The sequence below is a fragment of the Zonotrichia albicollis genome, chromosome 6 (assembly GCF_047830755.1).
Source record: "Zonotrichia albicollis isolate bZonAlb1 chromosome 6, bZonAlb1.hap1, whole genome shotgun sequence".
Lineage (NCBI taxonomy): Eukaryota > Metazoa > Chordata > Aves > Passeriformes > Passerellidae > Zonotrichia > Zonotrichia albicollis.
In genome coordinates this window covers 3,244,421-3,271,910 of record NC_133824.1, presented here as the reverse complement: position 1 = coordinate 3,271,910, position 27,490 = coordinate 3,244,421, and the positions used below count along the sequence as shown (strand labels likewise).

The window sequence follows — 27,490 nt, the reverse complement described above, 5'->3', positions numbered from 1 at the left end:
AGCCTTAAAGCCAATGTGCAGGATATCATTTTTGCTGACATTACAGGTCAAAGACCCAGAAACATAAGCGAGTGTTTTATTTTTTTCTTTCATTCTCTTCAGTATTTTCTGTTCTACAACTTCAGTGGAATAGATCTATACAGTTATCACCTAGGGAATTTAGAAAGTAAAGCTATCTTTGTGAAAGCACCTTCATGTGAGTTTTACCAGAAGCTCAGAGCTAATAATAGACAGAAGCTCTGGGCAGGCCTCTGCTCCTTCACCTAAGTGTCTGCATGCAGATATCCCCTTCAGAAAACCGGGTGAGATAAACAGGAATTTAACAGAATTAACAGAAAACAACCAGCTAAAATGAGACATCTTATTCTATTCACAGCAATATCCAGATCTCCACTGACTTCAATGGGATCAAAGATAATTTTCAGGGCAGATACAGAAAATTTAGTCTTAGTCCCTCTATTGCAACTTCATGGATAAACTCTATTTCCCACTTTATAGAAGCTTGTAGCTTTCAATATCTAACACTTTGAGAAATAAAGTATTACACCAACAGACAAAATATTTTCTCAATCTTAAAAGTTATCGTAGAAAACCTGTGCTTCTAAGGTCCAAGTTTTGCAAGGTTTAAAAGTTCCAGGAAGATGCTGTGGATCACTTTTCCAGTTTCCAGTCACCTTTTAAAGCTAGTTGACAACATTCCTTCCTACATTTTTAAAGAAGTACACCTTCAAAGTATTGTGAAAGCAAAAGAATAAACAATACCACATATGAAACTCTCACTGACAAGGGATTGGAAAATATTGGTAATATCTGAGTGTAGTTGAAGTCTGCAGATCCATTTTAGAAATCTGTGATGCACTCGGCATCATAGACTCCATAACCTAAATTTCCAATTTGAAGAAGTTTTAACCATTCTTCAAGTTCTATCCTTAAAGAGAAGTCTTCTATCCGAGTGTGTACTGAATTTGTATTCCTAAAATTGCAGGCATACAATTCTTAACCTTTCCCCTGTTCACTCTTGCCTAAACTCTGAGTTTTCACTTAGGTAGGAAATGACTTCTTCAGGTACCTTTTCCTTTTACAAAGTCTTGGAACAGTTTAGAAAAAGATGAGGCATAGTTTTCCTAGGAGGAAAATATTATGGACTGCCTATAGGTAAAAGTTCCAGAGGCACCTGAATAATGCCTGTTGTGTCTGTCTGGCAAAACTGGCCCCAGTCAAAATAAAACACCTCTATACAAAATTGAAGAATTCAATATCAAGTTATGACCTCATCAGCCTTTATACAGAACAAATTGCATTAAATAGGAGTCACTTTAATAACTAAGAGATAAGAATGGGAGATTGGAACTAGAGGCTCTGTAAGGTCCCTCCCAATGCCAACCCTTCCATGGTCCTATTCTGTGATTCTATGAACATGTCTGTTATCCCATCCACCAATTCTGCTTCCATCCATACATTGATAAAGAATAACCTGGAGGTTTGTAAAACATGCAACTACAAGAATCCATTTAAAAACAGAATCTACTGGGCATGGATTTTGACTCATTCCTGAAAAGAACTGCCTGCCTCATGATTCTGTGAAATAATCATTGCAACACAAATAGGATATGGACACTACCACCTGCCTTAAGAGAGGCTGGCAAATCTTTGAGAGGAAATGTTCATGAATAGGTGAGAGACACTAACTATGTCCCATTTTACCATAACACTGTCTGGAGAACATCTGCTATTCATGATACAGAGGGGAAAAAAATCATCTACACCCTTTCTTAAATTTCAGCTAGTGTTCACATGTTAGCAATGAGGAAATAGGAGTGGAAAGAATGCAGGTGGTGATCTGCACCCACTGACTGAAAAAACATCATCATGAGATTCCCTACTGTCATTTAAATACCCTCCATCCTATTAGGAAAACAAATACAGAACACTAACAGGGCTTACACATGCATTTTATCAAATGCCTCATGCTGAGGAAGAAAACAGAGAAGACTCCAGAATTACATTTATCTCTACAGTGATTTGAATTACCATCCTTTGCATCAAAGCCTACTAGACTAGAAGAAAAAAAAAAAAAAGTACAATATGTCATTGAAATAATTAGTAGTGAGAAGTCACTCTGTTTTTATAATTGATGCACATCTTAAACTCCATTTCCAGTGAACATTTCACTCACCATTTCCACGCCACACTTCAGCCAGATGGCAGCTCCCTTCCCCAGGCTCTTTGCAGAACTCCACCACATCACGACAGGTTGTTTCTGGGGTAATTGGAACTTCTGTCAGAATCTGTTCATTGTTGCTCAGAAACACAGTTAATATCATCTGAAAGAAATAAAAAGAAAAGCAGCAAGACTATTAAAAAAAAAAAGGAGAGACATAAAAAGATTATGGGTAAATTTTTTTACCCCCTCTGTAAATGGAAATGCCTAGTATTGGTAGGCATACATTTTTATTTACATACATTCCAAAGTTGTTTTCAGTTTCCTGTAACTTTGACAAAGATTTAGTCCTCTGTGTTTATTTTTTTTTTTGACAGTACATTGAATTGACAATTTTTTTTATAAAAGCTTGAGTTGAAATGCTTTAGTTCTGTCTGAAAGCAAGGTTGGGAAGAAAGGAACAAGTTTCAGCTGTGTTATGCTTGAAATCACAGCATTTAAATGTTGAGAATAAATTCACACTTTGGCAAAGTAACCAGAAGCTTCAGGATGTACTCAAATACAAGTATTTCTAAAATGCACTAAATACTCTGAAAGACACCTTACCATAGGCTCCTGCTTAAAATTAAATTAATCACTTTATACATTCTCTCTGTACCTTAATTCCCATCTGTAGTGACAACACTATTCTGTAAACAGTGGATGGAAAACAGAAAATAAATGTTTTGGAAGGCAAAAAATATCATAACAGTAAGTGTTCCTAAAGAACATGATGAAGTTAGTAACTTTACCTGCAATGAAAGTTCTGCCAGATCTTTCCCATAAATAAAATGTGGCGTCACACACTGAACCTAATAACAGCTCTTCATTAAATGAGCACTCTCCAGGTAAATAAAAGTTGAGTTCCAATTTGCATAAGCAACTCCTAAAAACATTCATAATACTTTTATCTGTGGGACACATGCATCAGCCAGACTGGAGACTGGCATTAATAACACAGATACTGAGTGAGAGCAGTCTGTCTGCTTTAGAAATAGACACAGGACAAATTCCAAGAAAGCCCAGGCTTCAAGCTCTCAGTCTCGTCAGTCCTCCAGGCTATTTCAGTCCAGGTTCCTGCTCTCCCTCAGCCTGCCAAGTTTGCATGCTGTGTCCTGAAGTTTTCAAGTACCTGCACTTCAACACAAGAAGCAGTCAACCAGAACTGAAAATATACCAGAATTCAGCCCCCAGTTTTTCCAACAGCAGCATAAAGGAAGCCATGGTAAAAGCTGTAATACAAGCTGGAGGAAGCTACTGGATGCAGCCAACAGATAATAATAAATGTGCCTGTAACCACCTACTGTAAAAAGCTCAAAACTTTATTGTTCCCCCAACAGAAGATTCAGACAGTCTCAATACTCAGTGACTGTGGCCATGTAACAAGTGACTGATGTTGAATCTATTAGTGGAATCTGACCTCGTATTTAAGAAGAAAGAGTCACACACATGAACATAAACCAAGAGGCTTAGAAGAAACCTTAAGAGGTCACCTAATGCAGTCTCTTGGCCTCAGGCAGGATAAACTATACCTGCATTATTCTGCAGAGATGCTTGTCTAACCTGTTCTGAAAAGCCTTTCATGATGGAAATTCCACCACTTCCCTAAGCCATCCAGCCCAGAAATCCAGGATTCCTGTTGCAAGAGGAAGTTTCTTAAAGCCTAGTTAAAGTTTTCCTTACCACCATTTAAACCCCAAAGTTCTTTTAGCCACAGGGGAAATAGAAAAGATATTTTTCCTCCTTTTCCCTCTACAGTTAAATTTAAAGAACGTGTAATATGTAAGGAAATTAAGTAACTTTAATTAAATAACACCAGTTTAACAAAGTTATTAGTGCCAGTATTCCAGTTTCCTCATAGCACTTGATAGCAGTTTCAGAACAAAAGCCAAACTTCTGAAATTTTTTGAGAACACCAAAATTTTTTGAGAATACCACTTGGCTTTTCTGCCTCAGAATCATGTGTGGAAGATCTGTTTGCTTGGTATGAAAGGATATACAGAGTGTCTTAACATCATGTGACTTTACACAGTTTCCAGGTTTTGATTTCCTTATTGCTGTAAAAGTAACACTAGCCCAGAAAACTTGTTTTATGTTTTAAGATTATATATCTGCTTCTGCAGACAAACTGAAAGAGAAAGAAAATCCTTGTAGATGTGAGTTTTCCTATTTATCTCGGTCACTTGTCCATCAATCCCAATCTCAAGCACCACATGAACTCACAGTTCCCTTGTTCCAGGACAAAGTTGGCTGTACCTCAGTCCCCCCACTCGAGTCCTCAGCTCAGAGGGCATCAGGACTGTCCCCTGCCAAGCTGGCTGGCACAGGTTCAGCCCAGGAAAATATCTCACTAATGAGGAAGCAAGGTGCTGCAGCCAACAACCGGTGGAACACTCCTCAAAGAAACTTGATTAAGTAAGGATTTGTTTTCAACAGGTTGAGTAATACTAAAGGAATTGAAACACAGCTGCAAAACAAATATCCTAAAACATACACAGCAAGACTTGAAATATTGAACATTATTACAGTGTTAATTATATATATATATTGCAATATTAATTACAATTTCAAGTCAATGTCATAGCTGTCCCTGTTTGTGGTGGGAATGGGTAAGAATCAGAGGTACTGCATGTGATGAAGTACAAATAAGCATTGAAGGAGTCTGGAAATTTGCTGCTGAAGAATGCAAGTGAAACACCCAAGTATAACCTACTGAAGTAAACCAGTTCCATGAAAAAAAACATTCTTCACCAAAGATTAGGACACAAAATAACTCAAAGTCTTTGATTTCTCATTTTAAATTGATTTCTAAATAGGAGCAGCTGAATAAAACCTATCTTGTAAAATTGTGACCGTAACCCTTGTAGCATTTCTTTGATCATCTCTCAATTCCCAGTTTTTAATATGGGAACACAATGTCACACAACAGGATCAACCTAACACTCACAAGCAAATCACCTCAGGGATTCGAAATCATGTCTTTTTTCTACAATAAACATCAAGCTCCAAACCTTACACTTCCTCCTTCTCAGCACACATGGATATTACCTGTTACTCCCCTCTATGGCTCCTGCTACCCAACCAATGGTTTGATTTCAACTTTGATAAAATCTCATTTATTTTCACTCAGTTTTTTGTTTTTTTAACCTTGATGCAAACTCTAGTGTATCCCATCACATTTCAGGTCTTTTTCACACCAAATAAGCTGCAGCAAACCTCCCAAGCTGGCTTCCAAGCTCCAGTCCTCTCACTTCCCAGCTGACAGCTGACCTCTTCCTAGCACTTGAAATCAACTCCCCCCAAATCTTCTCTGTCCAACAGATCCCTGTCTAATACTTGCACAATGTATTAGACAAAAAGCCAAACTTCTGAAATTTTTTGAGAACACCAAAATTTTTTGAGAATACCACTTGGCTTTTCTGCCTCAGAATCATGTGTGGAAGATCTGTTTGCTTGGTATGAAAGGATATACAGAGTGTCTTAACATCATGTGACTTTACACAGTTTCCAGGTTTTGATTTCCTTATTGCTGTAAAATTCGAGAATTTTCCTTTCTCTGGGAGGTATGGTTGGCTGTAGATTTGTGTCTGGTGTGTTCTTTTAGCCAGAACAGCAAAGAAGGAGCTCCAAGGAAAATAATGAGGTTGCTTTGCAGGTGTGTATAAGGCATGGTGGACACCACTAAAGAAACCATAAAACCACCTGTTAGTGTTAGGCACGTGGAGAGTAGAAACAGGGGTAAAGGGGAATTTGACATAAATTTCTTGATTGAGAGTGACCTCTTAGCATGGTCTCTCCCCTTCATCCATTCCCTCTTCAAACCATACTTCAGGTATTATTTAAAGGACACATTTCATCATCCCTGCAGTTTCTCAAGGAGACAGAAACAGGGATAAACCCACAAGAACATTTTCCTTGCTTATTATCTCACCTCTTTCTACAGCTGAATAATGCTAACTACAAAAATTTCAATGGGCATCCCTCACACAGATGACAGTTTTATCTATCTACACCTGATCTCCTGCTAAGGAAACTGAAATGTTGGCAAGCTGCAATTGACTCTTATGAATGCCTGGCTGTCAATTCCAGTTCTCTAAGGCTGTAACACAGTTCTTAGGCACGTTTCTCCAGTGCTTCCCCAGATTTCATTCATCACATCACACAGGTACCCAATCACCCTGAGCTGCAGGATAGGCATCTTTGACACAAACCATTTTCTCAGTGTCCTGTCTCAGATCTATTTCTATTTTTCCTGTACCATATGTAAAAGAGAGAAATGTGTTTTTTTTGCCATAAAGTAGTGCAGCTAATGCTCTCACTGTGCCAACTTGCAAAAAATGTTTTCCAACTGTTTCACTGGTGTGCCTTTTTCACTCATGCCACTGTCACAACAAAAGTCACCCTTCATGCCTGTAGCCTTTACCCAGCTGCATTTCTGTGTCAGTCCTGATAAGCACAATTGATTTGTTTTCACTTTCAATCTTCTTTCTTATCACTTTTCACTCTCAATCAAGAAATTTATGTCAAATTCCCCTTTACCCCTGTTTCTACTCTCCACGTGCCTAACACTAACAGGTGGTTTTATGGTTTCTTCAGTGGTGTCCACCATGCCTTATACACACCTGCAAAGCAACCTCATTATTTTCCTTGGAGCTCCTTCTTTGCTGTTCTGGCTAAAAGAACACACCAGACACAAATCTAAGTCACAAATATGCTGAACAGTGCTGCCAACGAGGTGATAAATATTGTTTTGTCTCCTTAGACTTCTGTAACCTTTCAGTTCATTGCTTTCTTCATCCCTAACCAAGATTCCAGGAGTTGTGACAAAGAGATCCATAAACTTTGAGATCCCTCAAGTCCCAACCAAATGCCTTCCACATGACTATACAGAAATAAATCATCTTTCAAATGGGTCTGATGGCCTTTCTTCTACATGAGCTTGGTCTGGCTGTCCCAGAATCCACCTTGCCCTCTCCACTTGTGTTTTGCTATTTAAGTTCCACTCCCCTAGAACAGTGTGCAATTACTCATGACTGCAATAAAACCAGATTGCCACCCCAAAGCCAGCTGATGTAGGATGATGATTCTTAGTCAAGGGATGGTCTAGAAAGCCAGCAAAGGCTTTGCCTCACCATTTCTCTAAAATCTTACTGAAAAAAAAAACCAACCTTTTTTCATCTTCAGCTAGTGAATTAAAAAAGTATACAGTTCACAATTTTTGTAGCTCTTGGAGAAAAGAACTACATCTCCCTCAACTATTACCTCATGCTACAAAGACTCAAAACACTGCAGCTTGAGAAGAAAAACTGGACACCCACACCTCCACTGCCTTGTGCCTAAGCCAATTCACTATGCCAGGCAGCTGATAATACTTATTGTAAAAATAACAAAGTCCATACAAGTAGGCATTTCCTGATATCCTACTCACACCAAATGGAGGTATTTAAGCTATCAGAAAGGAACCAGACAAGTATTATTTCAGAACATGCTGAAACATTGGAATTGAAAACAAGTTCAATATTATTTTCTTAGAATAATATTGATGTATTCTACTACAAAGAAAAGGAAGTGAGTTCTGTGGCTGATGATGGTGAACTATTCAGTTGGCTTTTTATTTTCCATATAACCATTTTTTAACTTAAGCCCATGTTTCCAAAGATGGGCTTTTCCTGCATGTAATTTTATGTCCATAATTTAAAAAAGAAAGACACACAGAGGAAAGCATGATCACTCCAGCAAAAAACAAAGGTTAAGAAAAAACACTCCTACATCCCAAGAAAATGAAAACCATGATTTTTTCTCGTTGTGCTATTACTCTCATGACTCAAAATTAGAATGCCTACATGATATTAATAGTAGAGCAGATAACAGAGAAATTTTTGAAAAACTTTTGTCGATTTAAGAATTATCCAACATTTGACTGCAATTCAAAAACATACTGGATATTTAATATGGCCAAAGTCACATATTACTATTTAGTCATATTACACTCTCCCTTTGCCTTTTTTTTCATCTTTAAACCAGCCTAGAACTTTCACTGTGTAAATGAACAAGAAAAACCCAAACAAAAAACCTTCCTCTTCTAGCAGATCGCTGAACAGACATTTCAAACACAAGGCTGACACACAATGAACTTAAAGTACAAAACAATTTCTGATAGAAATGTTTCACAGGAACTGGTGAACATTATCTTCTCACCATGCATTTTCCCCTAACAAAGAGTTCCAAAGCATTCATTTGTGGGGGCCTGAATATATGTTGTATTGTAAGATCTGTGTGAGTCCGAGTTACTCCAAACGAGCTGCAGCTGCAGGGTCCTTAGTTGGGCAGCAGCTGTAGCTCGTGAGGGTAACTGAGATAAATAGGGGTGGGTCAAGAGCCCAGGAGGAGCCCCTGAGAAGACAGGAAGGACTGTGCTGCAGAGAATGGAGAAGAGCCCCAGCAGAGAGGGAAGAACAATGCTGCAGCAAAGATTACAACAACTGGTGACCCGTGTGAGGAAGAACACTGCAACCAAACATTGAAAGAAGGTATGGAATCCCCCGGACAGCCGAGAGCTGTGGCAGCCTGAGAGCTGGGACTTTGGAATATCAGCCAGAGAGCTGGGACTATAGAAGATAGGACAGCTGAGAGCTGGGACTGTAGAATATAATATGGCCTTTGAATTAAGGAGCTGTAGCAGCAGGAAGCTGGAAGAATATGGCCTTTAAGGAAAAGAGCCTTGGAACATCTAAGGACAGCCGAGAGCTGTGGCAGCCTGAGAGCTGGAACTGTATAGGGATATGTATATATTCTATGGTTGTATCTAAGACAGCTGAGAGCTGTGGCAGCCTGAGAGCTGGAACTGTATGTATATTGTCATTGTATAATTGTTAAAAGAAAAGGGGGAAATGTAGGGGCCTGAATATATGTTGTATTGTGGGATCTGTGTGGGTCCGAGTTACTCCAAACGAGCTGCAGCTGCAGGGTCCTTAGTTGGGCAGCAGCTGTAGCTCGTGAAAGTAACTGAGATAAATAGGGGTGGGTCAAGAGCCCAGGAGGAGCCCCTGAGAAGAAAGGAAGGACTGTGCTGCAGAGAATGGAGAAGAGCCCCAGCAGAGAGGCAAGAACAACGCTGCAGCAAAGATTGCAACATTCATTGATGATCTTGCAGTGCTTTGCCATTTCAGAGCTTTCAGCGGTGCCTATCAGTGAAGACAGGACTTGCTGCAAGTTCATTTCTCCAGAATAGCAGAGACCTCAGCATGTCCCAAGAATTTTAACAACTTTTGTCCTTGATTTTGCTAACTCAGGAGTCCCAGGAGTTTGCAACAAGAAAGTTTTAAGTGGAAATTCCAAACCCATATCTTACTGAAACGTCCTAGTCCCGTCAATCAAATAAGAACTTTGAGTAAGACTAAGAATTTCAGCTACTAGAAAAATTATAGAATGAGAGGCAAGCAAAATGTGAATACTTACAAAAATCATCCCTTTGGTGATGAGATATATTAATATATGCACAACTTTGCATGTAGAATGGTCAGAAAAAAAGTTACAAGCTATCAATTTTCTCATGCAAGTTTGCTTGCCTGGGATTCATGCTATTCTATGAAACTTCCATCAGCCACATTTGTAGAAGTTGTAGTTGTACATTTCAAGCATTAAAGCAGAGTTTTCATTTTTGTTGCAGTAGGAACACAGCCATTTCTATGATTACAGACTTAATTAGGTAAATCTTTAGGCAATTACAGTAAGAAAACCCACAGACTATGAAATTATAACCACAGAGCTGTTTGAATTAAAGCCATCTAAAGATCCTTTCTTGACTGAAGTCACAAGTATTTCTTTATAATATTGGGATTTCAGAAGAAACAAATCCCAAATAAACTCTGCTGTTATTATGTGGAAACCCCAGAAAAATAGTCGTAAGATTAAACAATTTCACTTTTCTGTATTAATAAGAAATATTTCAAATCCATCTAACCAACAAGTTTTTCACCAGCATGCTTTTTCCAATAATTATTTATCTTCAGAATGAAGCTGTTATTTTTAAAAATAAGTCTGCTGAAGAATTTTTTGCAGTACGCTTGTGAGCCTTAATTCAAATTAAAGCATCAGGACATACAGCAAATTCATTATCAATTACTGTGGTTTTCACCAGAAGATTTCTTTAACATCTTCTTGTATCTGTTCCCCTATATGGGATGAGAAATTACTGCAATCAATTTCCATATTTCTAAACAGCTTTCCTCACATCCTACTCACATTCAAGCTGTGTAAACTTAAGAGTTCAGGACAAAATTTAAAGCCCAGTGATGCTTTTGACTGTATTAGTAAAATTCACAAAGGCAGTGCAACCAACAGATTTCAGCTTGCACAGAATAAAAAAATGAGCAAAATTTTCTGCCAAAATGTAGACTTGTGAAACCAATAGTTTCTTACTGCACTTTCAAATCTGAAGCCAACTGCCTCCATATGGCCTGCAAAAGAATCCACAAAACTGGGAGTGAATCTCAGACACAAAAAATGTAAAGTATTAAGCTATGGGCTACTAACAAATATTAAAACCATAAATTTTACTATTGGTAAACTCAGACATTCATGCAGTTAACTCAAAAATATGAACAAGGTCATATTATTTAGGATCAACACTTGATTTTGATCAAATCTGAAAAGTTCATGTTGCCTAAATGTACTTCAATATATTTATCTCACAAAAGTGGCTTTTTTTGCATCAGCTCATATGCTAGTTACAATTATTTGCTATTTTGCTATCACTGGGAAAAAAAAATTCCACGTTGAGATCCACCTTCACAGTGCTCTGCACTAGACAAGCTGCCCACAGAAAGCACAATCAGGAGCTTGTCAGACAATAGTTGTGCATAAAATTATTTCTCTTGCTGAAGCATAGGAATCATTTAAATTAAGTATTTAACTCCTCTTTTAGAAATGTAGAAGTATAGAGTTAAAAGAAAATCTTATAAAAATCTAGGGAAATCTTGTTTAGGGCCTGCATGTTGTTAAGGTGATGAAGTGAAGGGAGATGACCCATCCTGATTGATCAGCATCGAACTCCCATTTATTGATTCAGTCACTTTTTATAACAGTGTTAATTCAACTCATACATATTGCAAAATCCGAGCTCATCATAGCTCACAGATTTAAACATTAATCCCTCCTTTTGTTTTCAATACCTGTGGTTTGTTATTGAAACCAAGATTTGTGTTCTCACCCTGCTATGAAAGGTTCTCAAAACCTACTTTTACTTTTCCAAAACAGGCAAAGATAGAATGTTCACCTGTTAGGAGAAAACTGCCTGAGAACTCTGCTGTTTACAGAAACGTGCCTGGGAAACAGGCTTGGGAACTGCTGCTCACAGCTGCCTTTTACTTTTCCATCAGCTGTATATTTTCATGGCCTTTTTTCCTTCAAGCCATGTCTGAGCAAAATTCTCCAACATTAAGGCTTAAGGAACTGACAGAACCACAGAGATTTCCTCTCAGCATTTCCAGGATTGTTGTTTTGCCCCCTTCACAAGCTGCCATATGCAACAGCAGGTGTTCAACAGGTTATTCCAAAAGCCAACACCTACCTGGTACTTATTTGCTGAGGGGATACTTTGGACACTTTCTTTTCTTTGACAGAAAAAGAGCTACAGCATCATTGTAGATCTGCAGCCTGAAGCCCTTATTCCTTACTCCTGAAATAAATCAGTATTTTTGCTAAAGGAAGGAAACACCAACTATCATCAGCAGGACAGATCTACAAAGTGTTAAATGAAAGGTTCACAGCAGCAACATGAAAGGCTTCCAGAGCTCTAGGAAAACAATACCTACTGAAAACAAAGCAACCAAGAGTTCACTTGTGTAAACAACAAAAACAACCCATAGACTGCAGGCTGTGAGAAGCAAGATATCAACAGGACTAAAAAAACAACTGACCTAACAAATGTTAAGTTTCTAGCATCTGCCTAGGACAGAAGAGTGTCATCACTTAGGCATTATAATCCTGTATCAGATTTTAGACTACATTTTGCTATATAAGAAGTCAGAGTCAATCCATGGGAGTGAACCAATGCCAGATCTCCAGGCATTATCTTTAGGGAAGCCCTTTGTTATTTGTTAAAACATTGAAATGCCTTGGTTTAGATTCAGACAGCTCTGCTAAAACCAAGTGGGAGCTCAGATTTACACAAAATTTAAAAGGTGGGCAGTAAACTTGTGGCTGCAGCAGGGGAAAATGAGTATAGCTTAAAAGGGACAAACGACAAAAACAAAGAGATTGCATTACATATAAAAGTGCTATTTTAGAAGAGTATCTGTCCAAGTGCAATATTTATCATCATCAGCTAAGGCAACAAAGCCTGAAGTTAGAGAAATCTATAAAACATGCCTCTTGTGATGTTTTCTAGTGGGAAATATAATTTGGCACTTGCTACAGAATGAGTTCAACATCCCTGCATCATATTATCTTTTGGCTTGATTCCTAAATCGCTGCATCTGGAGGAACAGCAAGAGATCTTGTTGCTGCTCCTTGACACAAATAATTCTGCCCAAGGACTGTCAAGGCACTGGTTAGCACGTAGAGACTTGGGAGCACAGGGATCATTCCAGGTGCTCAAACGAGTTCTGCCTGACAACATTTCTCCATCAGGCAACGCAGATTAAAAATGGATTTTTATTCTCCCCAAAACAAGGCTCTGAAATTTTGCTTTCTTTCACTGTTTAAAAGACAGTGGGCCATATGCTATCTTTTCACAATACACACAATTATTATTCAAAGGTGGAAGATGGAGATTCTTCCTGAAAGATTTCCTGCTCTGATCAGTTGATGCTTAGAACGTTCATGATGGTTCAACACTTAAGTTCTCATCTTGCAAATTAGCATTACATGATTCCTTACAGGATTATTGCATATAGGTCCTATCAGCCAAGAGCAGAAGACTGATCTTTAAATCAAGCAGCTCTGAAGAAGTTTCAGAGGGTTTTTTTATACTTGGTGTCTTCATTAAGGATATTCTGTCTTCTGGAATATTTTTTTACAGTGAATCTTCAAATGACAAACCTCATCTAGTACTCCCTGCCTAATTTCAATGAGATTTATCTAAAGCAGCTTGAAACAAACCAATAAAATCAGCTGTCAAAATTTTATGAATTAAAAGTAAAAAAAAAAACAAAACTCTATTTAAGAAACTAGCAAATAGCCCAGCAATATATAACAAAGGATTTTGGAAGTTGATAAGGCCTATAAATATGAGAATTCCTTAAATAAGGCCTATAACTATGAGAATTCCTTAAATAATGGATTCCCACAACTCTCAGAATACTGCAGCAGTTGCTGCATTTGCAAATGCACAAAATATTCCTAATCCACAGGAAAGGTCAGAAGGATGGAGGACAGCAAGACTCCAGATCAAAACAAGGTGCAGTGATCTTTCCAATTGTCCACAAACGCCACCAGCTCTATTTAATAAACGATGCTCACAGCTGACTGTTCTTCACATCTTCAGCTCAGGGTCCTCCACACCAAAGGGGTCAGAACCATGTGGGGACCCCCAGTACAAGGTCAGGAGCAGCCTCAGAGCACCTCAGGAAAGGAGGGAGGAACCACTGTTGTGGGATCTCAGGATCTGAGTCCTGAGATGCTGAGCCTCCGAGAGCACCCTTGGGGGGCCCGGGAGTCCTGGAATGTTCCAGAAGTGTCTGGTAGCTGGACTTTGATCCTACACAGGAGATGACAAGGATGAGGGCTTCACCGGGGTGAATGGTGAAGGGATTAGTTAATTAGAGGGTGAGACACAGGGTTTAGGATTTATGTACAGGGGGGTTTAGAGGAGTAAGATGGAGGAATTGGGGTGTGTCCTGCCCTCCTTCTTCTTCCTCTTCTCCTCCATCTTCTTTGGCCACGGTGGCATTTTTGGATTGGTTATTACTGAGAGTGCACCGAGTTATAAGAATAAATGGTATTGGGGAAAAATGATAAATATTGTACACGTAACCATGGGTATAAAGATACGTGGCGGTCCGGGAGGGCAGACAGTGTGCCCATGGCTGACTGCTGAGCAGATCTCTGTTCGGCTGAAAGAACATCTTTTAGATAAACAATTAATAAACATAAAAACCGAAAGAAGAACTGAAGCCTCTTCTCGTCCTTCGATACGCGGGCTGCCCCAAGGCCACCCCGGGCCTTTCCAGGCCCCTCAAACAGCCGAGATAAACCGGACACACTGTGGCACCACAACTGCATCTCACTGTACATCCCACACATCACCTGGTTGTGATGCTCAGAGATCTGAATCTTGCACATCTGACAGGGTAACCAGGATGCCCCACCTCAGATGCATCACAAGCTTGTTAAAACAGCCCTAAAGTACAAGCTGCCCATTCCATTTCATCAGCTGATGAGATATGAATAGCATGTTAAAAATACTCTTAAATATTTTATTCTCCAAATCATTAAGGAAGATGTGCCTGAAGAACAACACAACCATAGTGCTGTAAAATTCACAGTACACATGGGTGAACTGGCAATAAATTAAAACCAAAACTAAATGAATTCAAGATGACTCAGCTTCAGAGATCCTTTTATTACATAATAATCTCAGCTGGAAAGTCAGGGGGAAAAAAAAAAAAAGTTGTGTTCACTAAAATGAAAGGTTTAAAAAAAAATAAATCCACCCAAACCAAAGAACCACACACAAACACAAACAAAAAAATTGCCTCACTTGCAAACCCAAACAAGAAAAAAACACACACACAAAAAACCCCCTGAACCCCAAACTCCACACAAAAGGACACCCTCCACCAAGACTCGAGAACCAGATGATAGATAAGAAAGAATAAAAATTGAGTATTTTACTTTTATTAGGTGGGGATATGGAGTAAAGTCCCATTCAAGTTTTTTTGCATATTGGAAATAGCAACACTGCAATTTACTTAGAAAGAAAGCTCAGTCTGACAACACCAGGCAAAAGTGAAGAGCAGAGCTCAGTGTGAGGGTTTGAGTCAATTTTCCTGAAAGAAAACAATCTTCAAAATCCACATTTAACACAAGTGTCCCACTGAATTTGTAGCATAGAACCAAATGTTCTCAAATTATTAAAAATATTCTGGCCAAGGTTAAGGACAGGGAGGTGCTGATGTTTCTACAGTCTTGTATTTGACCTTGTCAACAGCTACAGCAAAGTCATCCAAAATCCACTGAATTCCAGAAAAGCCTGACCTACCTACTGCATTGAAAAATAATCCCATGGAAAAAGCAGAGGATACAAAGACAGGCATTTGTATCTTTTCTTTTACAAACTGTTCAGCAAAATATGAAAAAGACACCCCGTCAAACCAAAACATCTAAACCACAAACCAAAACCAAACCAATCAACACGGTATTTTTACTAAAGATCATGCTTTTTGTCAAATAATAAAGGTGATTTGCAGCACTGATGATAATTTTATCATTTTACAAACAAGGAACAATTTCTACAGAATCTATAGACACACAAGCAAATGTGGTGTTGTAAATGGAACCAGCACTATTCTTTCTCCTTTATTTTCAATAGTGTGAATGCAGAAAGTACTACCACAGCTTTCTTCCACTAAGCAGGAAGTATTAACAAAATACTGATTGTTTAGTGCATTGCTGTCAGGGAATACCAGCCATTCAATCTCAGATGTAAAGATGTTATCTGGCTTGGTAAAAAATAGTAAATGAAAAGTGAATACATCCTTGGGGATTCAACAGGCAAGCAAGCAGAATTTTCCTCCCATCAGAGTGGAATGACTCTTTCCAAAACATTTCTTTAGTTTTAAGGTGGCAGATTTAAAAATTAAAAGCTATTGTTTTATACTCAGAAGTCCACTTTGGCTGAATCAAAAACTAATAATAATAAATCAAGCTTTGCAAGGTAAAACTAAAAATTTCAGGCATTTTATACACAGAAGCAACTCTTATAAGGCAAAAATTCCTGATGTTCAAGTAAAAATCTCTCTCACACACACACACACGCACTCTCTAATCCATTATAAAGAGTCACTGTTTGCTTTTACAAAAAGAAGTCAAAAACTGCTTAAGATTACAGCAAATAAACAAAAAGCAATGTTGTCCCACCTTCTTTTTTAAAATTCTGTCCTTGGTCCGCTGTTTGGATTTAAGTCCAGTCTTTTTTGGTAGCCAAGATTTCCCTTTTGATGCTTTCACAATATTCTGAAGAACCATCCTTAAAATATTCTTCATGTGGACAGTTGTAAATAGCAGTGAATACAAAAATATCGTGTAAAGCTAAAACCTAATAACAGTTTCTGTGCAACAACTACAGTGAAAAACTACTTAAATGGAGTATTTTTGGTCTACTGGCACATGAATTCAGGCAGCAATGACGAGCACTGATAAGATGTTCTAAAGAAACAAGACAGGCCACAGTTGTGACAGGAACAAGATAGGCTGGATCAAGTTTCACCTAATTAGGCAAGGTTGCAGTACGGGAGTTCTGCTATCCTCTCATTGTGCAATAGTAGACTTTGTTGCTATTATAATAATGACAAACAGTAAGTATTTCTCTTAAATAAATTTACATGGAAGGCTCTGACTGTCTCAAAAGACATAGGAGTGATTTTCCTATTGAAGGAGCAGAAATCCTAAGAGCAAATGATCCTAACAATTGTCAAAAGACATTTCCATGACACATTTTTTTAAATCAAAAATATTTGAAGTGGAACAACCAGCTTAAAAACAACACCACCATATATTATACCTAAAAATACGACAGTTCAGGCACTACTCCATTCTTGGCAAAATCTGTCTTCTTGCTGGACATAATTCAAGCAGCAGAGAATATACTGTAAACTATGTTTCTGACTGTCCCATCATGTCAAGGGACAGCAAATGTTTATCATCCTTCCTGTCAGCACCACACAGGCTGGGGCGTGGGGAACAGGCAGTGCCACAGCACCCACAGGGCCCTCAGCCCTCACTCTGCAATGCAGGAGCAAAGCACAGTTGGCAGCCTGATCCCTCCCTTCCTAGGGCAAATGGAGAGAGGAGGGACCCAAGGGTAACAACAAACCAAAACCAAACCCAAACAAGCTGACCCACACTATGAAATATCAGCAGAACCAGACAGCCCATCTCTCTCAGAGCTCGGAGCCACAGTTTGTGCGGGACACTGCACACTAACTGCAAGAACAGAAAAGTATGGAGCTCCCAACTTTGCTGTGATGCGGAGGAGAACGTATGTGGCCCGAAGTTTAGAGTCCGACTGCTGAGGGCGAAAGGCCGACGCCCCTCTGCAATTCCTGGCCAGCGCCCTTCGGTGTCTGAGGGCCTCGGGCTGTGCTGGCTGCGGACTGGCTCACACCCTGGTATAGGGGAGGAACGGAGCTGACCATTTCCCGGGGGTTAAACATCGGTTTATTGCAGGTGATGCCAGATCCAAAAACACCGGGAAACCAGCCGGGAAAAAGTTTTTTTCATAGGGGGTGAAAACAGGATTATAAAGGAGGGGGGGTGGGTACAGACAGAGCCAATCAGGAAAGGTGAGGGGATGAACTTCACAGAACTGACACTCCATGGAGACCAATAATCAAAAGGTAAAGGAGGTGTCCTGGGACCCCAGCCAGCCACCATCTCCAGAGAGGAGAAGGTTCTTGAAACCTGGGAGGAGGAAGGGAGTGATTGACTGGACAGGGAGGAAACAACTTTCACTGATAAGGGAAACCAGGGGAGGAGCAATTACATATTGGCAACTATGAATAGCGGTTACTATGGCAACTTAACTGACAGGCTAGCAGTGGCGGGAAAAACTGGGGGAACGAAACCATTTTACACATAATAGGGGAGAACAATACATAAATTGGGGGAATAACACAAGAAACTTAGCAACACACTACCACACTGTGAGCCACAGCATTTTTACTTTACCCTTCCCTACCAGCAGCAGCAGAGCAGGCAAAGCCAATGAGAGACTTCATTTGATGTGCTCTGACATTCAGAATCAGGACCGTCCCTCCATAATGCATTGTGTCACTAACAAAAACATTCTGATCCCATGCAGTATTCTTCCTTCCTGCACAGCAAACATGCACCATGTTGAGAGATTTATTGAGAGGGTCATTGGTAGAATAGTGTCAGATGTTTAAAATGCTGCAACTTTAAAATATTAACCTGTTAGCAACTAAGACCATTTTAAATAAATGAGAAACTCAAGGTTATTTTTTAAAAGGGAAGGGTTGTTTTGCTTTAGGAAGGATGGAAAAAAATCTAATCTGGTTGTTCTCCAAAACCAGATTGTATCTTGATCTGCCAGAAAAACAAACTATCACATGAATAAATATTTGAGAGGAAAAGCTGGGCCTGTTTTAATACATACTGTGCCATTCTTTCAACCATGGCTATGGTCTGAATTCCTCTGAACTGGCCCCCAAATTTATAAAAGCCTTACTTAGGAAGGCAAGACAGACATGCAGAACAGCAGCACACGGGAGGATCAAACACTAAAGCCTGTCATACCTATTGGATAACTGGATCCTTTCAAAAGAAGAATAGGAACTAAAATAAACATGTGTCACTGAATTTCCCTTTCATCCTGTTCCCTCCTGAAATAACTGCAAACATCTGTGTGTAATTTGTTAAATCAGATAAATAATAAAACCAGTTCAAACACAGAGTAGCCCCCTGTGTTCTGTGAAAGCACCATCTCCCCACTGAGCACCTGATGCAGTGCAGGCATTGGGCTGCTTCACAACTCTTACTGACAGACAGGTAAATACAAATCTAGGCTCTATGGAGAGAGATAAGAATACCAGTCTCTGGTTGCTTAATGTATCAACCTCAAAATCCTGAATTAAAGAAAGAAGGGGATTTTCCTCACTAAAATTTCAAGAAGTTTTGAATGTTCTATATAAAAGAGGTAAGATAAATGCACTATTTCACTGACATAAGCTGTTTTCCTATATTAAATGTAAAAAAAAATCCCATTTAAGATCCAAGAAGTCTTGCTCTGTGTGACAAAGCTCGTATGTAGCAAATCTATACACCTGCAGACTATGTAAATCACTCAGCAGGAAAGTGATTGCAGCCTGTGATCCCACTAAAGTACTCCAATATTAACACACTCGTGATCTCTGAAAACTGCACAGAATGATGTAGGAAGAAAGGATATAAAGGAAAAATGAAAAAGTCTAATTCTCTGAAATGTATACAACTTTGCATCAAACGCTTGTACAAAATGGAAAATGATTGAATATAAAGCTAGAGGTGAAAACTGCTGGGTGTGAGCAGCTAAGAACACAGAGAAGTAATGAACAAGTAAGAAGAAAAGCAAGTTCAGAAGGAATATAACACCATACTACATGCAGGGTAGCAATAACTTTAAATTAAGGCTTATTTGTTTTAATAACTTCTGTGTCACTTTGCCAGCCTATTTTACTCTTTCACTATTGTCACTTCTCTCCTCTTGCTATATTGTAAGTGCTGAAAGTGCAAATGTACAATTTATTTAAAACATGCTTAACTACAAATATGCATAATTGCACAGAGGCTTTCTAAGCTAAGCTCTTCCATATTTGTGGAAAATTAATCTAAACAGACACCTTAATATTACATACAGATTAAAATTAACTTCTTATCATTTGCATCCAAGACTTTAACAACCCAAACACCTTGGGTTTTTTTCTATGTATTCTCTTTCTACAGTAGGACCAAGCAAAAATCCATGGATCATACTGGGAAAACAAACAAAACCAAAACCCATCAGCAATAACAACAAAATCAGTGTTTTCACAGATAAATTAATAACACTTAATGAGACAGGTACCTAGGTTTACATATCACTTCAACTTCAGTAAACTGACAACCAAGTCTATGCATTTCTTGAGCCTATTACATGAGGTAAAAACATGATGTTCCACTACAAACAACTGTGCACTCAATAACATACAGAAAATGAGTTTTGGGGGTTTTCCCTTTTCCCACATGAGGCTGGAATGAATGGAAGGGATTTTACAATCTGCTCTCCAAAAGATGTTACAAACACACGGGCACCCCTAAGCCCACAGGAAACCAGACTGTTTATCCCATTATTGCTTCTGCTACTGATATATAAAAACATACAAATCTACATGAAAACATTCATATTTTTGCTTTCTTTCACATATTTGAAGACATCTTGTCTCATAAGAAAACTGCACTAATTAACAAGAAGAATCACTGAAAGACTTTTGGTCCCCACTTCAGGAAGACAAATTCAGAGACATCAGAACAGCCATCCCTGAGCACTGGAAGAAAAGAGGCTGTTGAAACTTCAGTGCTTGAAAAATTTCTAAATCATTGGAGAGATAAGAAAAAGCTGACCAAAAGCTTTTTCCTGCTCAGCAAAGATAAAGGCAACTAAGTGCAGGCTCCAGATCAAGCTTCCTTGTAATTTTGTGTCAAAGCCTCTCAGTTCTTCAGAACTGAGCAGTATTTGGGAGCTTCAGATGGAGGGGGAAGGGAGCAGCAGCAAATGGGGGTAATCCAGTAATGCCTTGAAGACTCAAATCACACAGATTTGTCAGGTTGAATGTTATAAAACACCCAGAAACACAAAAATACCATATTAGAAACACTGTGCAGTAAATCCTCTGATGCAGTGTGTCATTTATGTCCCTTAAAGTGCTTTTTCAGGTTATAATTTTGAAGCATAAACACAAGAATTCCTCTATCAAAATATTCTAGAGGTTGGTACTCATGAAAGTAGATCCAATTCAAAAGTACTTTGTTTAGCTAAAAATGAGCAAAACTAAAATACCTGATATATAAATTAAATTATTCTAATGTAACTATTGAATCGGATTTCAAAAATCACATTGGAGTAAATAGAACTTAAACTGATTTAACCTCCTTCACAACTTTACCTCCTATCACTTTGACAAAAACAAATACTATTGCTCTCCACCCTCTGGGGGTGAGGGGAAAAGGTAAAAATAAAGTAGTGCAGCCAGGAATCTGGCAGGAAGAGAGCACTGCAAACAAGATTTGAAATTTATTTGTTTGAGTGTACAGCCTGGATATGTACAGCACCTTCCCATATCCAACCAGCCCTTGCTGAAGTGTTAATAAATAACAATAAAATGACAGCTACACTGTACTATTAGTAGACAAAAAAAAAAAAACTATTCAGAAAATGGACTGCAAAGATTTCCAAGTGGCATGGGCTGGAATAGACTCACATCCATGTGATATGGTTTTAAAATAATTGCATTGAACCTGACATGATTTAGAAGTGTAAAGGAGGTCAAGCAGTACAGATCTTTTTTCCACAACCAGAAGTATGTGATTCAGACTTGCAGCCAAAATGGACTGAAACTTAGATGACTTGGGACAATAAAACAGTACATTAGGAAATTAAGCATCAGGCATGCTGAGACATTCAGAGCTGCATGCAGAGATGAAGCTGCACACAGAGAAGAGTTTCACAGTTTATTTTTACAAGACACTGTTTCAAGAACTCAGCCATCTCCCAAAACATACCTAGAGTCCAATGTTTGGTGCCTGAACAGTAATTAACCCATTCACTAGCCTGAAAAATCATTCAAAATTTCCATTCCAAGAACTTGCATTTTAAATACACAGCAGCAAAATCCAATCACTCCTCTGTGGATAGATCTGAATGGCAGCTTTAACACTAAGAACCAGGTTTGACTACTTTGCCTCATATATTTGAATAAGTTAGGTAGCTAACATACCCATGTAGTATAAAAACCATCTTGGAGGATTTTTAAGCACTGGCTTCACAGATGCTTTCTCAGATGCCCAAGTTAGCTAAGCTGTCAGTGGGTAACAGTTTCAGCCCAATAACCACTGGTAACTGTTTAAACTTGTTAGGGATTCTAGTTTCCTATGCTGTCCATACCATCACATGGTTTATGCTCTGGCTATCACATTATTCTCTCTGTGAAACATAGATATTATATATAATATCAATAACAGCCTGCCAACCATCTTACAGACATCAATTATACCATAACAAAGGGAAAATATCCTCTCCTCACATTTTATCTCTCCAACGGAAGGGACTGGGATATCAGTAACATTTATTAAAGAAATATTATGACCATGTTTGGGATTTAAGTAATTTGAAAACCCCTCTGCCTAAGTAGAATAAACTCAGGACAGATTTTGACCACCACCCTAGTTAAGACTTCAGAAAATAGAGAGATACACTTTCTGAAGCATGTTTGTTATAAAGTAGTAAGCATGGGGGCAGGGAGAGGAGGTAAGAAAATAAAAAGTTGAATTACATTGAAAGTACCAGTAGTATGTTGAAAGGATCATCTGCAGAGCAGCAATAAGAATACCAACAGGTGCAGGACTGTCTTGAAACATAAATTAGACAAATTGCATTAGGAAACAGGATTAAAAAAGGATTTTCTCATGCAAAAATGCATTCAAAGTATGTTTTCTCAACTTAAACTGTACCTGTTACTATAAATTAAGACTTTACCCAGCTTCTTAGAGAAACTAAAAAAAAATTAAAAATTTAAGCAGATAAGCCTGTACTTAACAGCTGTGGTAAACCTTGCCAGGCTCAAACCACTGTGATTCTCTCCCTTTAAACAGCAGAGAGCAATGCAGGCAAGACTTTCCTCCATGTTAATGCAGCTCTGTCTACTTTTTTCATCTGATACAGGAACTCTCAACAATTGGCAGCTATTCACCTTAGCAGGTCTGGACAGACACATTCTGGATTTAAGGAGAACAAGGCTCACAGGTCTCCCAGGGTCCAACTGGCTCCCAAGAGATTAGAACACAGAATTAGTTCAGATGCCAGTCAATGCATTGTGCTTATGAGCACAGGATTTGGGACTGGAGAGACTCTCCTAGATCAGCCTGGCAGAGACCTTAGAAACTCACTGTTGGCTTGTTCTGACTTCAGAGAGCAGGGAAGTGATGTTGTTTGCCATTCTGGACATAGATCTCGGTGCTTTTGCTAGGAATTCATCTCCCCATCCATATTCATTCACCACCATGGAGTAATTTCAAGCTATGAGATCCAAACCTAAACTGATAAAACTGATCACATCCTTCCTGCAATCCACACACTCCTGCCCTTCCTTGGGCTGCTTCCAGGGCTTATCTGACCCTGCACTGAGTGCTCAGATGGCAGAGAAGTATCCTGGCAGGGAAAAAAAAAAGAAACAAAAGAATAAAAAAAGTGAAGGCAAACAACTTCCTGCTGAGTTTGCAAACAGCTCAGCACAGAACCAGATAAATACCAGAGAGAGCCAATACAAGGGAGGGGGCAGCAGGGATGCAGGACTTCAGCAACCCCTGCAGTTGCATCCATTTCACCTACACAAAACTGAAGCCTCCGTTTCTTCCCCCACTCTCAATTTATACACAAAAGTTTAATCATGCAAACACTGAAATCCTTTTGTCAAAAAGACATAAGGACACATGGGTTAAATACAGTGTCTGCAACATATGCAAGTTTAGATGAGATTGCTTCCTGCTGCAGTTGAAATTCCTTAAATAAAGTATTTTATAGCTACACTCTTCACACATAAATAGAATTCTGCTGCTAAGCAAAGCAGTGAACTGGAAACTAAAAAATCTTAATTGTACTTCCACTAGCAAAGAACTAGGCTAGAATACACTATGAATCTAGAGAATAAGGACATAATGGGCAGAAATCAGAAGGAATGCACTAGTGCAAAGTGAGGGGTGGAAAATGATGATAGACTAGCAACTGCCAGGTAAATGTTATTGGTTTTCCATTTTTTTTGTGTCCCAACTTTATACTTGTTTCTCAAGATTTCCTCAAAGACCACATATTTTACCAAAAAACCAATATCCCTTACTTTTTCCCATTTCAGAGAAAATGTAAAGTGTTACTGGATATGCAATAAAGATCTGGAAACTGGTGAAACCATAACTTATCTCTGAAGTAACAACGTTACTGCACTGCAGAGACTTCAGTTCCACCTCTCTGCTCTACTCACCTGCTCAAAATACATTGCCTGGGGTAGAGCTCCACAATAAACTAAACCGAATAAATAAAAATATTTGAAGAGAGAGATTCCACTTGGCTGGTATCAATCCCCTTCTCTGGTATCAATCTTAGCCAAGCAGTGAGCTCCCTCCTGTACCAACATGGGTAAGACAACAGTCAGTGCAATACACACACATGTACATGGATACATTTCTACACACATGTACATAAATCTCCTCAATTCTCTCTGGATACTATTCTATTGATAGACTGATAGATGTTCATCTATTGATAGATGTTCAGTGAGCTGGATGGGTTTGCTGAGACAAGCAGGGCAGTCATGTGGGGGCCTGAATATATGTTGTATTGTAAGATCTGTGTGTCTAAGTTGCTCCAAACGAGCTGCAGCTGCAGGGTCCTTAGTTGGGCAGCAGCTGTAGCTCGTGAAGGTAACTGAGATAAATAGGGGTGGGTCAAGAGCCCAGGAGGAGCCCCTGAGAAGACAGGAAGGACTGTGCTGCAGAGAAAGGAGAAGAGCCCCAGCAGAGAGGGAAGAACAATGCTGCAGCGAAGATTGCAACAACTGGTGGCCCGATGTGAGGAAGAACACACAACCAAACATTGAAAGAAGGTATGGAATCCCCCGGACAGCCGAGAGCTGTGGCAGCCTGAGAGCTGGGACTTTGGAATATCAGCCAGAGAGCTGGGACTATAGAAGATAAGACAGCTGAGAGCTGGAACTGTATGTGTATTGTAATTGTATTATTGTTAAAAGAAAAGGGGGGAAATGTGGGGGCCTGAATATATGTTGTATTGTAAGACCTTGTGGTTCTGAGTTGCTCCAAACGAGCTGCAGCTGCAGGGTCCTTAGTTGGGCAGCAGCTGTAGCTCGTGAAGGTAACTGAGATAAATAGGGGTGGGTCAAGAGCCCAAGAGGAGCCCCTGAGAAGATAGCGAAGATTGCAACACAGTCCATTCCCAGCCAACGGTGGGAAGAGGAAGCAGCCTCAGCCAGGGCTGCAGGAAATGGTTCACCCAGCTGGGAAACCTCAGCCCAGAAAGGAGCTCAGTGCTCCAACATCCTGCACCACAGTGACAGACAAACCTGCTCTCCAGCACAGCACATCTACCTGCTTCCAAGCATGATCTAAGAAATATAACAGGGTGACCTAAAATCCAGGGAAGTGACTGAAATTTGGAGTTCAAACCATTTTTTGTTCCTCCACTAAGCAGTTCGTATTCTTGCTGGTCCTTTGAGTTATTACAGAATTTATGCTTTGTCCTCCAGGTACCATTGTTGCCTTTGACACACAAATCTGCTTCTGAAGGATGGTGTCTATTATTGCACAATATAATTCTATTATTGTCTGTCATAAAAAAATGGCTTCCAGAACCTCAAAACATTGAGCACACTCCACTGATAAATTGCCTAACACATTCAGGATTATTACATGCTTTCAAGTTTAATAGATGATAATGGCAGATTTCCCAACTCCCAGAAAAATGTACCAGCCTGAAGTGTTAAAATTCTTATCTCAGAATATTTGTTTACTTAAAAATCTTCCCACAATTTAAGAACAAATGAGACACCAGATTCAAGGCTGACAGAAAAACTGTTCGTAAGCGCAGAAAGATTTCAAAGATATTTTGGGTCACATAATAATATCATTTTTCAATGTAAGAAAAGAATTGCACCATCTCCTTTTGTTGGGGTCCGATACAAACCCAGGAATGAACCTCCTATATCCCAGGCTAGCACATTCATTGAACAGGTTAAGTATTTTGAGCTATCTTGTGCTAGTAATTAATGTATGGTAATACTAAGCTTTTAATTTAGACAAACACATAAGACTTGTAAATTCCACCAGTGAGTCATGAGGGAAAGACAGCAAGATGCCTTCCCCCCACTCCCCAAATCAGGCAATAATTTGTTTCCTTCTTCAAACCTCTATTCCCAGCAAAGATTTTTTATTTTTAAAGATGCCTGTAGTTTACAAAGACAAAAAAAAAAATCAAACCCCTTCAGACATTTAAGAAGATAATAAACATGAGCACTGGTTATAATACCAAGCACTAGACTTCAAATTCTTTACAAAAAAGCACCACCTTTTTTCTGTCTATGGGCAGCTCTTGGCATAATGGGGGCTGCTCCACAGCTGTATGCATCTAAATATAAATATCTGAATTAGCAAGGTTTTTTTAAATAATGTATTTCATATGAAACTTGGCTTTGTTAGAAAAATCAATCTGGTGGAATGGAATTTTGTTGTCAAACAAATAGTTATTTTCTCTGAAGTCTGCAATGGACAACAAAGTCATCTATGTTAACACATGAGAGAGCATCCTTTCCCTCAATTTCTCATCCATTTCACAGACCCACACACACCCAATAAATACATTTAAATATTCTATTATCAGACTTGCATGTGTATAGAACATTTGTTGACATGGTGAAGCTGATGAACTTATTTTTACCACAGAATGGGCCATATTCTGTCAACCTAAAAAAATAGTGACATGATCCAAAAAAACATGAAATGGCCTTTAAGCTTTGTTGCAATAAATAACTCCATTAATAATGGCTGATAAACATGCAAATTATTCTCTACAGTCAGTTCAGATTTATTCAGCAAACCAGGATATCAGTATGGCTGAGAACTATACAGTTCTGAATTAATCACAATATATTTTATCTCCATATCACTGAAAATTGCTCATATTACAATAATGAAAATTCATAATATTGATTTAACTGTATTAAAGTGACAGATCTTCCCCTACAATGTTTAATTATATCAGTAGCAACCTTCTTAAGGAAAGATAACAGGGGATGCTGATTTAAGAATATTTTGGTTTTAAATTAAAAGCAATATCATAACCCATGCCCACTTCGGACTTTTTGGGAAATGTTTTAGACTGAACACAGGACAAGCGTATACTCATTTTAAAACAAACAAAAAAACCCAACCAAAGGCAAAAAAGTCCACCAAATCCCCTACTTTTTCTTAATTCACCAGCTTAATTGAAAAATAACTCCTGAGGATATCCATCTTTGCTTTCTATTTTATCATAGTATTCATCTTCATAGCTCAGGAGCTTCCATATAAATTCTCTAGTCTAACATAAAAAGTGCATTAGTCATGGGCATCTTCAGAGAACACTTGCAGTGTCCCACAAAATTAACTAGAAAAATAAATGAATAAACCCACTAAACACTCCAGACCTTTCACTGTCCCTTCTGTGAAAACAACCATCACAAGTCCTTGATCCTGCACAAGGATGTCCAGCAACTCCAACCTCACACAAAGTCCTTAAAGCTCCCCTAGATGCTTTCCAAAATGTGAATGATG

General features: G+C 38.9%; 1 protein-coding gene across 5 annotated transcripts in view; it reads right to left on the bottom strand.

Moving 5' to 3' along the window:
* PPP1R13B (protein phosphatase 1 regulatory subunit 13B) overlaps positions 1–27,490 on the bottom strand; it is a 73,881-nt gene that overhangs the window by 43,169 nt on the left and 3,222 nt on the right. For 4 of the 5 annotated variants that reach the window (XM_014264446.2, XM_014264449.3, XM_014264447.2 and 1 more), the window contains exons 1-2: positions 16,283–16,504; positions 2,177–2,324 (exon numbers count right to left, since the gene is read on the bottom strand). In XM_014264446.2, the coding sequence (XP_014119921.2) occupies positions 2,177–2,324; positions 16,283–16,408 (274 nt within the window). In that variant the 5' untranslated portion in view covers positions 16,409–16,504. Of the gene's footprint in view, positions 1–2,176; positions 2,325–16,282; positions 16,505–27,490 lie in introns of those variants that run through there. The other variant, XM_074542287.1, reaches the window with a different exon arrangement.